The sequence below is a fragment of the Vulpes lagopus genome, chromosome 19 (assembly GCF_018345385.1).
Source record: "Vulpes lagopus strain Blue_001 chromosome 19, ASM1834538v1, whole genome shotgun sequence".
NCBI lineage: Eukaryota > Metazoa > Chordata > Mammalia > Carnivora > Canidae > Vulpes > Vulpes lagopus.
This window is the reverse complement of record NC_054842.1, coordinates 39,342,223-39,354,522: the sequence shown is the minus strand read 5'-3', so window position 1 is coordinate 39,354,522 and position 12,300 is coordinate 39,342,223. Positions and strand designations below refer to the sequence as shown.

The following is a 12,300-nucleotide window of genomic DNA, read 5'->3' as shown; positions in this document are numbered from 1 at the left end:
AGAGAGATAGTGGTGACGGTTTGCTCGAAAATGTGAACACACTTGATGTCACTCAACTGTACATGTTAAAAACAGCAAAAATGGTACATTTTCTATTATTTGTATATTTTACCACAATAAAAAAAATGCACACCTGAACATAGGATTGTTGATTTCTCTGTTCATAATCATAGCTTCAAACATTGGCCCTTCACGTACAACAAACTCTATCATTCGATGTATCAGGGCGAGCAAATTCCTACAACAACAACACAGTTAAAGAAAATGGATTCAGACCTACCACTATATAAAACTATACTTGACCTAAGTTACTATAAATGTGCAGAAAAAGATTATTCTGCTGACTAATACAAAATTATAAGCCAAAAAATAACCTGGAGCATATGTTAATGCCTTGTGCATTAAGAGGGAGTGGGACAATGGGGATAAGGGAGTGGGAGGGGAAGGAAAGGTGAAGGGAAGGTGGGAAACCACAACACAGCTTCATAGCAATAAATATTTTTGTCTAAATGCCACTTAATTTTATTTTCCAAATGCAAAACATTAAATTATGAATCACAACTAATTGGAAAGCTGCAAATATATAAAATCAGTAAACTTACAGCTTACATGTTATCATAGCCATCTAAAAACTTACACACTATCTCAGTTTTAAAAGAAAATATTCCTAAACCAAGCACTTTTGTGGTGGTATTGAAATGTTATATACATGACTATAATTTGTAAAAAATGCAAAACTAATTAACAAGTTTAAGGCCTGATTTAATAAAAAATCCATCCAACTCTAGTGCTTTTCTGGTACACATACAGCAGACAGAGTTTTTATTGAATCTGACCTTTAATGAGGCAACATCCCTTTGGACCACACTTCAAATGGTTCATACAACTCATGACATGTATAATTCTGCCTGAATATTATGACTCAATGAAGCAATTATATTGCCAAAGCCTTAAATGGAGTCCTCTTTCCAAAATATTCCAAAATAAGGGACATGGTGAGATGCCTTTCCCATTTTTCAGAACAATTACTTTCCAATATTTAAGCCAAAAAGAAACTTCAACTTTTTAGTAGTCATTTTATTGGCTGGGTTCATAAGAAAATCTTTATTTTGAAAATCTAGGTTCTAAAATCATGTGACATAAAACACTATTTTAGACATTGATTACAGCATCTAGCAAAAATGACTCAGCTTATTATAAGCTGCTTTTGACTTCTCACTTCACCAGTCCCCAGCATATAGAGTAAGCAAATGGTAATTGGGAAAAGCAAAAGGATATTGGCTCTTGGTACAAGGCACACACTAAATTACACCTTTAGCATTCCCAGCTCAAATTAAGTTCATGTAATTGCTAGAATATAAATAGATATGTAGTTATAGAATAAGACAGATTTTTTTGGCTCTATAATGCCCTGCTTCAGAGTACATAAACAATAAAATAATTTATCTCATGGTCACTGTAATTATTTTCTCACAATTCAAACCAACCTACTTAAATGGACACTAAAATCTCTATATGGTGAAAAAATTTAATTTTTTTGACCTCCACTAGGTCAAAAAAATTATATGAAAGTTTAAATCTTTAATAAAGGGGAAACTAATATTTAAAACTATTAATTCAACCTCAAATTGTTAAAACAAACAAAAAAGCATCACTGAATTTTATATCTAAAAATTACTTTTCTTTCACAGAAGTATTAATTATTCTGCAAATATGCAGCTCTTGATATCCAAATGAGAATGTATTCTCAGCACCCGTATAGGTATATTATTTTGAGGGAAGGGAGATAATGTAAAGTTATGATTCAGTTCCAAAACTCCTGCTGGTATATGTCAAATTCAAGTGAAGGGATATTTTATGCGAATATCGTAATATATAAAATCAATTACTGGGGGACAAATACTATACATCCAGAAACTTGTATGAATTAAGTCAAATGCAACTTGACTTGAATATTATAAATGAAAAATGGTTTAGCAAGTTTAAACAAAGGATTCACTGTAATGGTGAGTTAAGAAGCTTCAACAAAATGTATACTCAAATTTTAGTTTAGAAATAAGTTGAACCACTGTAAAGCTACTACTGGAATATGCTTTTTGAATGCTACAAAAATACTTTCCTCTGAATGCTTTATCAGTGGAAAAATAACCCACTATAGTTTTAAACAGGCTTGTAAACTGGTAAAATGTATTTTTAGAAAATTTAAAGTTTAAAAGTTTTAAAATGTTTCATGTGATTATTTAAAATCAAAATCTGACAATTAGTTGTTACATGCTTGAATTCAAGATTATTAAAGAATTGTAATCACATTTTTATTTAAAGATTGTGTATTTAACATCATTTTTAAAAGGGTGACTTTTCTATCAGAATGAAACAGTGTAGTACAAAAAGATGATATATTTTAAAGTGCATTATTTTATTTTAAAATGGCAATTATCTTACTCTGGGCAACAATAACAAAAAAAAAAAAAAAACCAAAAAATTGTCTCTAGTTATAATAAAACCACATTTATTGGAGTCGATCGTACCAATGTCTGGTCAAAAACTGTATACTTTCCCAATCCATCCCATGATGTTTTCCTGGTCCCCCGCTGCCGCAGACAGTTCAGCTGGTGTTGCTCACCAAGGCCAATGTCAAAGAGAATTTGGTATTCTTTTGTGTTCATTTATTATTCAACCAGTGTTGTGTTCCTGTGTTTGGGAAAAGGCTTAGCTTGACTGAGCAAGAGCATACCTAGAGCATGAATTCTTCTGCTTTATCATTATGTTGAAAAAGAAAAAAAGGAAGAAAGGAAAATAAAAGAATTCCAAACACCTTAGTTACCATGAAAAAAATTTCTAGTATGTTCAGTGTTCATGAAAATAATAGGAATTCCTAATCAATCAGAAAAAACCAAAGCTATGCCCTTCCATAAGGAGAACTCAAACTAAGGTTGCATATTAAACACAATAATTCAGGAACCAAGAGAAAAAAAACAGATTGGGTCAAATTGTAACATTATATACAATTTAAGATACATTAAAACACCTATTTTCCCATCACAATAGTCTAATATTATCAGGCTAACAACTCCAGATTAAATCAAACACATTCTAACTACTAAAGCTATAAAATTCCCTACTTTGACAACAATAAAAACAAAAAGATAATGACATAAAATTGCAAAGTATACTAGAGTTAGTCACATATCCCCCCAAAAAAGTACTGGGAAGGAACCATTGCTCAGTCAAGATATTACCTTTTCCTCAACACCATTTTTTTTTTAATTCAGAAGGGGATATTGTCTATATTTAGATCAGTAATAATAAAGAAAAACATGTACCTTTCTGTTGGGATAACCACTTTGACTATGGCTTGCGACAGAGTCTGTATATGAAGTCACATCAGATAATAAACATAGAATATGTGAGTATTGTTAACAAGTAACAAGCAAAAATATACATAATGCATTGAAAACACTACACATCTAATCACAAAGTTTTGCAGGCAATCACTGCATTTGAAGTAATTATACACTAAGCAATTACATAAATGCAAATGGATGTGTTCAGTGAACAATAAATGTTCACCAAATGCAAAGAATCAGAACATTCCTGCCAGAATGCACATCAATGCACTGAAATAGGTACTACACTGAGAATTATCAGATAAAGATTTTAATTTGTGAAATAATTAACTGTTTGCCTCTGACCATACAGTTTGCTACTTTGTTCCCAAGCCTTTAAAACCAGCCCTGTCATTTTAAGTGTAATTATTTCATAATAGAACCAACAAATTCTTATAAACTTGAAATTAAGTTGGTTTTATGTTTAATAAAAAGAAAATACTCACCCTTTGCTTTTAACTAGAGCAGTTAACTGTTTTAAAAAACCACATACGCTCTCAAATACTCTAACATCTCAGATCCTGAGAACTAAGTTAGCTAGCAGCCATCCAAACAGTTTAACTATTTAGGTTTTTCTAATTGAAAAGTCACTTAACCAAATACAAAATATCATTTTCTCAGAACAAAGTAAATTTAGATACTGCACTTAAGCAAACCTGGATACAACAGTGGACAAAGGGGAAAAAAACTTAAGTGGTCAAAAAAGGAATGGTAGCCACAAATAAAAATATGACCTAGTATTTCAATATAGGGTTTCCATGGGCTAAGGCAGGGAACACATCTACTTATTTCTTTCAGAGTTGTCAAACAGAATTACACACACACTTTCTATAAAATTATTGAAAAGAAAGACTACCACAGATTTAGTATTTACAAATTAAGATGCGGCCCTATGTACATTTTTTAAATTACCTTCTCAAAATCCTCCTTGTTTTTAGGTGGCGGTAACATTGGAGCATTGGGGTTTTTTAACCTCTCTCTAGGCTGCGCATTAAAAGGCAGTCCTGATGGAGGTGGGGGAAGTGTATGTTCCATCATAGAAGGCGGAATGTATATTGGATGTGGAGGAATAGGCACAGCTTTACCCCAACCTAACTTCATTTCAAAAGACATAATCATCTTTCCTACAAAAAAGAAAAGAAAGGTCACCCTGGTTAACTCTCAAAAGAAAAAAATTCTGTTTATTTGAATTATTTTTCATGTTTAACCTTTCCAGTTCTGGTCCATTTTCCCACTAGAGGTGTTTTGTTTGTTTGTTTTAAAGATTTTATTTATTCATTCATGAGAGACACAGAGAGAGGGAGAGGGAGAGGGAGAGAGAGAGAGGGGGGCAGAGGGAGAAGTAGGCTCCATGCAGGGAGCCCGACATGGGACTCGATCCCGCGTCTCCAGAATCACATCCTGGGCTGGCACTAAACTGCTGAGTCACCAAGGCTGCCCCCCCCCTGCCCCCCACCCTGAGTTTTTATAAATACTTTTCAGAGCCAGGAAAAAAAGTGAATTCTATAGTAGACAATAAAAACTTTCTTACCATTTAAATTTTTTAAAGCTCTTTCAGCATCTCTTCTATTCATAAAGGCCACAAAGCCACAATTTCTCTCTCTTGCTCTTTCTTCATCAGTTCTAGGCCACATAATTTTCACACTGGCTAAGGGTCCAAATCTTCCAAATTCTTGACAAAGCATTTCTTCATTCATCTATTAAAAAGCATATGAGGGGTTTTTTGGTATGCAAATAAAAGGGGGAAATTCTATCCAAAAGCAAGCAAATTTTTACAAAATGAACAGTGAGACATATCAATGCTACAATTTTCCACTGAAGCACCAGGATCTCTATACAGTAAAATCTTGCCCTCAGGTGACATTCACAAATCTTTTCATACCAGAAACACAAGTGTTCAGGGTGAGGAGGCTTGGTGGCTAAATAAATCAAAAGTACACCTCTATCTAGCTCTCCTCCTGTTCCTTTTGAGATCCTGCATATTTAAAATAAGCTGTTCTTCGGCACTGGTTTGTTTATGCATTTAGCAACGTTTATCAGGCAACAGTGATTATCACATTTAAGACAAGTAAAAAATATATGTTGGTAATGAAAGTAAAAAAAAGATCTGATCACTTTCTCTTTTTCCAATACCCAACATTATCAAGGAGAGAGAAAAGAGAAAATAGTAAATACACAATGAGGTCCAAAACATACATAATTTTTTAAAAGAGCATATTATGTATAACTACCACTACATTCCTCATAACACAAGTAACGCTGAAGTGAGGAAAAGAATTAAGAAGAAGCACAAATTACTAGTTTGCTATCATGAAAAGAAAAAAGAAAAAGAATATCATTAAGGAAGCAAGCTATGCATAAGAAGGTAGTCTCAAAAGAGCACTGTCCACCACAGATCATGATTTGATAAATAAAAGAAAATCAGTACACAGTAAGACATTTCAAATTCAGATAGTCTAGTCAGAGAAAGACGAGATAAGCTCTTAAAAACTGTGGCAAGACAGTTCAGCCATATCAATAAGCCTCAATTTTATAAGATAATTTTAGAGACTTCTATAGTTTCTGAAGTTCCATCAAGTCTGCTTATTTCAGGTGCTTGATTTTATTTTTTGATTGACAAGGCAGTTTTCTTCCATAATTATAAAAAATATGAGCCAACGTTCATCTATCTTTTCTAATATTACCTGTGGATTAATGTTTCCAAGATATAAATTAGTAGTGCTTGGATCTCCTACATCATGTGAGCCAGGTGCATAATCATCAAGAACTAGGACAAAGAGGGGAAAAAAAAAATTATAACCTGCAAAATACAAAATTTGGACAATTTCTATTAATTAAAAAAGCAAAAAACTGTATTACCACCAGATGATCTATTTCTTCTGGAAGGCGCATCCACTTTAAAGGAAGGAAAAGAAAACAGTTCTTAGTTTTTTAGAATAGTTAATCACAAACATAAACATTAAAATAAATGCCACTTACTGGAACGACGCTGACCATCAGAATCTGACTGAGGAGGCTCAAATCGGCTTAACCTGCCTTTTGTCTTATGTCTCTCATCACGCTCTTCCTGAATTCTGTTGAAAACATTTGTTATCACTAATAATGAGCCAAAAGTTGTTCATTCACAGTTATTAAGAATATAAGTTATCCAGGTACCATGTTCATATAACTTGAAATATTGTAAGTAATTAAATGCCAGCACTAACAACCAAGATTAGAAAGAAAGTCCCTCAGCTATTAGTCATGAGCAAATTTCTGATATGTCATGCAGGCATTAGAATACAAAACCCACTTCTAAGGTGAGGAGCAAATTCAACATTAAAACCACTGAATCTGTCCTTTCTTGGTTAAGTTTGCTCACTCCTCACCCCTACCTCAGTGACTACATTGTTTCCACTGCAAACAGGACTCCGGACATTAGATAAATCAATTGAATTGCATCCATATTTTGCTACCAATCTAGATGCTGGATGACATGCTAATATATTTTCAAATACACCCTAAAAAAATCACTAATATCTAAAGCAACTTCACCATAGGTAAGGGAGTTAGTGATAGCTAACTGGTACACTAAATTCTCCATACCTGCTTCTCTAAGTATCGGCTCAATATACCTATGATAACCATTCTCCATACTATAAAACTTACTGTTTCAATTCTTCTTTGAAGAGTTCCAAATTGCTTTTTTTCTTTTCTTTCTCCCCTTTCTTCAGTGGCTATGAAGGATATGACAAGTTATACTTCAAACAAAAATGGTTAAACAAAACTAATGGTTCAATAATCAGATCATTTTAAATAATTTTTATTTTAGTGCCAATTATGTTCAAATTAAAATGAATGCTTCTGTTCTCACTATCACTACATTTCCTTCCTGTTCTCTCGAACTAAGAATTTAACAATTTGATTATTAAAGCAATTAAAGAAAATGACATGCAGCAGTATTAAAGTAAAGCAGCCACAAACTTTATCTCCCCAAAGCCTGTGATACTTAGGCCTGAATATTGTTAGAGGGAATCAGGGGGCAAAAACTAATGAACATAAAGGAATTGAACTGCCAAGTAACCACCATGAGCAACTACCAAAAATACGCTCTTCAAAACAGTAACCTTAAGAGGACTATGAATTATTCAAAGAACCAGTAACATCTTTGGAATTCCTCTTTAAAAACTACTTTTGAGGGGCACCTGGGTGGCTCAGTGGTGGAACATCTGCCTTCAGCTCAGGTCCTGATCCCAGAGTCCCGGGATTGAGTCCCATATCAGGCTTCCCACAGGGAGCCTGCTTCTCTCTCTGCCTATATCTTTGCCTCTTTCTTTGTCTTTCGTGAATAAATAAAATCTTCTTTAAAAATCTAAAAATAAATAAATAAAACTGCTTTTGAAATCGCTCTCTTAAAAGTGCCAAAATAATTTAAGGGGGAAGAAATAGCCTATTTTCACAAATAGTGTGAGAACCATCGAATATCCACATGCAAGAAGAAACTGGGGTTAGAACTCTTCTTCTCACCACACACAAAGATTAACTCAAATGACTCAAATACCTAAATTTAAGCACTAAAACTATAAAACTCAAAGAGAAAAACACAGGAATAAATCTTCAGGATTTTGAGGCAATAGTTTCTTAGATATGACATTAAAAGCACAAGTGACATAAAAAAAAACTGATAAACTCACTTTCATCACAATTAAAAACTTTTGTGCTTCAGGGTGGCTTGGTGGCCACCCTGGGTGGCCCTGGGTGGGCCTGCCTTTGGCCCACAGCGTGATCCTGGAGTCCCAGGATTGAATCCTGCGTCAGGCTTCCTGCATGGAGTCTGCTTCTCTCTCTGCCTGTGTCTCTGCCCACCACCCTCCCTCTGTGTCTATCATGAATAAATAAATTAAATCTTAAAAAAAAAAAAAAAAACTTTTGTGCTTCAAATGACACTATCAATAAAGGACAAAGACAAATCACAGAATGGGAGAAAACGTGTGCAAATCAAATAGCTGATAAAAGACTTGACTTCAGGAAGCATATAATACTTTTACAGCTTAATAATAAAAAGACAACAAATCGCCCAATTAAAAAATGGGTCAAGGATCTGAAAGACATTTCTCCACAGAAGATTACAAATGGATGATAAACATATAAAAAGATGCTCAACATCATTAGGGAAGTGCAAAACAAAGCCACAATTAGGTACAACTTCACACTCACTGAGATGACTAAAATTTTAAAAATAGAGAATTTTAACAAGTGTTGGTAAAGATGTATAAAAATTAGAACACTCATATGACGCTGATGAGACTGTAAAATGGTATAGCTAATTTGAAAAAGTTTTGGCAGTTTCTTAAAAGGTTAAACAAATTAATTACCATATGACCTAGCAATTCCACTCCTAGGTATATAAGAACTGAATACACAGGTCCACAAAAAAAAGCCTACGTGCAAACGTTTATAGCAACATTACCCATAATGGCAAAAAAGTAGAGAAAACCCAAATGTCAAGTGATACACAGATAAACAGTATGCGCTATATCCATAAAACAGAATATTATTCAACTATAAAAAAGAATGAAGTACTAATGTGCCAGAATACAGATGGACCTTGAAATATTATGCTAAGTAAAGAAGCCAGAAACAAAAAGCCACATGTTGTATGATTCCATCTGCATGAAATGTCTCAAACAGGCAAATTTCATACAGACAAAAAGTAGATTAGTGTCTGCCAGGGGTAAGGGATGACTAAAAATAGGTATAAGGTTTCTTTCTGGGGAAATAAAAATGTATTGAAATTAGAGATTAGTGATTGTTGCACAACTGTGAGTACACTTTAAAAAATAACTGTATACTTTAAACGGTAATGTGAATTACATCTCAATAAAACTGTTTTTTTTTTCCATTGCTTTCAGAGCTATTTTCCAAGTCACACAAGAGAAGTGAATCTCATCATTCAATGTAATCATATTCCTTCACCAGTGAGGCTCCAAATGACATGACCCACATCTATCTTCTGACCCCCATGAAAAATCCCACCATCAAAAAATAAAAAATCTTCTAACACTGAGAATATTTAAAAGAAAGTGCCACTAGCTCATAGTAATTCCAAATACATTTCAAAAATGTGCCTAGGCTAAAGATACATTATTGGAATACGTATAAGTCTTTGAAGGTAACTGCCACTACACATGTTGGTATTATTTCAGTTCAGAATTCCTTAAAAAGACAATCCCGTTATTTTATACCTATAGTCAACATTTTACTTGCAGTATACTCTTAGTATAACACCAAAGGTTCACTGCTCAAAGAACATTAAGAAGAATATTACCTACATGCCCTACTCTAATTTATGAACTCTTCTCTAGGAAGATTAAACACCAAAACTCAACATCTACTCCCAAAATAATTAAAAACAAGAAACCAAAGTCCTGCTTACAGTGGAAGTACTGAAATATCATTGGCAGTATGATCTCTGAACATAAATAGTCACTTATTTAATTATGACTTACAGGTTTTTTGGTTTCTATCACAAGAAGAGACGGTGGTCTTTCATTGGATGACTGATTTGGAGGATTTTTTTGATCTGCAAATCTTGAAGATGGTTTATAAATTTTACCTCTTTTTTCATCTGTTTCATGTTCTTCTGAAATTTAAAACACTAAGTTTCAAAACTAATTTTCAAAAATAATTTATTATTTGGAATATTATTTTTTATTTGAAAATGAACAGAAATTAGTAAAATGCTTTTAGCACTAATATAATATGAAATTAAATTCACATTACCTACCACCTTGCTCTCAAAAATACTAATTTAATCATTTTATAGTAAAGCTATGAAATATATTAAAATTTTTGCAAAGTGCTCTGCTATATTCAACACTGAAAGGTACTAAATATTTTTAAAACTTATCTGGCTCCAATTTCGCATTAATCCACATCTGGACATTTATTCTGCTAATTAATGAGTAATATCAACACTAGAGGGTGCTGATAAAAAAGAAATGTGAAATTCAAAAGACACCAAACATCTTTCATAATTGCCTACAGTCATTCTACCAAGAATTTTTGGTTTTGTTTAAGGATTATAATATTGACACTAACCTTTAGCCGCATTAACCACACCTCCACGCACAAATGTCTTCACTTTATTACCATCACTTCCTTCAAAAGCAGCAAGAAATTCTTCATAAATCTCAGCAGCTGCCTTTTCATCTTCCTAAATACACATGAAGATATTAATATCACTTAAGATGAAAATTACTATTGTACACAGGGTGAAACTCATTAGGGAATAATGTAAATAAAACCTTTCCCTTCACTAGGAAAACCTAATAGGTAATAATATCTAATGTTTAGTAGATATTAGATACAAATTAACACTGAAACTAAGGGAGACTTTGATCCTCTACTGGCAATTTATGAAACCAGTAAAGGACCCAGTAAGTAAATTTGTTTAGAGACATCAAAAGTCAAACTGTATGACAACTAACCATATAAAACATGTAACTCCATGTTTTTGACATTTACAAAGCATGACAATTATTATAAAGATTTCCCTCAGAAACCATGAAAGACGTAAGTATTAAAGGTTGAAGCAGCAATGACCCCACAGTTGGCATTAGGAAAAAAGCTCAAAAAGAACCTGGACAATTTCAATTATAATTCTTCACAATGTACCCAAAACATGTATGCATAAAAGGCCAATGGAACAAAACAGAAAATAGAGAGGTAAGTCCAATAACACTAGGAAATTTAGTATTCAATAAAAGGAGCATCTCACAAATCAATGGAGAATAGATCAACTTTTCAATGATGTTGGGATAACTTGATAACTATTTGAAAAAATAAAAATAAAAATGAACCAGTTCTCCACATCATATACCAAGGAAAAACTGCAAATGAACCAGATTTAACTTTTTTTTAAGTGAAACTATTAAAGTATTACAAAAAAACATGAGGAAATTTTTTTACAAGCTCCAAGAAAGAAAAACACTGAAAACTAGAAATCTTAAGGAAAGATATATAATAAACAATTTCTGCATGGAAAAAAACACAAGAAGCAAAATAAAAAGACAATCGACAGACTGGGAAAAAACACTGCACCTTGTGTCATAGACCAAGTGTTAATATATTTAATATACAAAGTTTCTAAAAACAGAGATAACCCAATAATTTCTAGAAAGACTGGGTTAGATATACGCAGACAGCTAGCTCACAGAAACACAAAAGCTGTTCAACCTTACTTACAAGACAAATGTAAATTTAAAACTACATTGAGATACTATTTTTTACTGAGCCAACTGGCAAAACTTTAAAAACATCCTCGGTTGGTAAGGCTATAGGGAAACAACCTCTCATACATTACTGAGAGTAGATGGAAAATGGCCCTGGCTTTATAGAGAGCAATTTGTCAATATTCAACAGAGCTACATTTATGCATTTACCATTCAACCCAGTAATCTCACTTACAGGTATATATCCCAAATAAACTAACAAAGAAACTATATGCATAACACTATCCATTAATAGCATTATTTGTAATGGCAAAAGACCAAAACAAAAATGCCCAACAGAGTATTAGTAAATAAGTACTGTATGTCTCTACACAGCTATTTAAAAAAACAAAGGAAAAAAAAAAAAATAAAAATAAAAATAAAAAAACAAAGGAACATTTCAATTATATCTGCAGTAATCTCTGAGATACAACGTTAAGTGAAAAAAGCAAGATGGAGAAAAGTACACTGTATATAACATATTACTGATCTGAGAAAAAGGAATACAATATATTTTTACACACACTTGCTTATCAAAAAGAATAGACCAGAAAATAACCAAGTCTTACACAGAAGAAACCGTGGAGGGGACAGGGATACAAACAGGACTCTTCTAAACATACCTTGTGTTACAGAGTTGACTTGGTGGTGGGAGCTGAGAA

General features: G+C 33.0%; 1 protein-coding gene across 4 annotated transcripts in view; it reads right to left on the bottom strand.

Moving 5' to 3' along the window:
* LOC121478726 (U2 snRNP associated SURP domain containing) overlaps positions 1–12,300 on the bottom strand; it is a 49,920-nt gene that overhangs the window by 22,862 nt on the left and 14,758 nt on the right. For 2 of the 4 annotated variants that reach the window (XM_041733952.1, XM_041733954.1), the window contains 10 exons: positions 10,467–10,581; positions 9,875–10,008; positions 7,035–7,102; positions 6,366–6,460; positions 6,246–6,281; positions 6,071–6,153; positions 4,918–5,083; positions 4,299–4,510; positions 3,324–3,367; positions 134–238 (listed from right to left, as the gene is read on the bottom strand). In XM_041733952.1, coding sequence (XP_041589886.1) covers positions 134–238; positions 3,324–3,367; positions 4,299–4,510; positions 4,918–5,083; positions 6,071–6,153; positions 6,246–6,281; positions 6,366–6,460; positions 7,035–7,102; positions 9,875–10,008; positions 10,467–10,581 — 1,058 coding nt within the window. Of the gene's footprint in view, positions 1–133; positions 239–3,323; positions 3,368–4,298; positions 4,511–4,917; positions 5,084–6,070; positions 6,154–6,245; positions 6,282–6,365; positions 6,461–7,034; positions 7,103–9,874; positions 10,009–10,466; positions 10,582–12,300 lie in introns of those variants that run through there. The other 2 variants (XM_041733953.1, XM_041733955.1) reach the window with 2 other exon arrangements.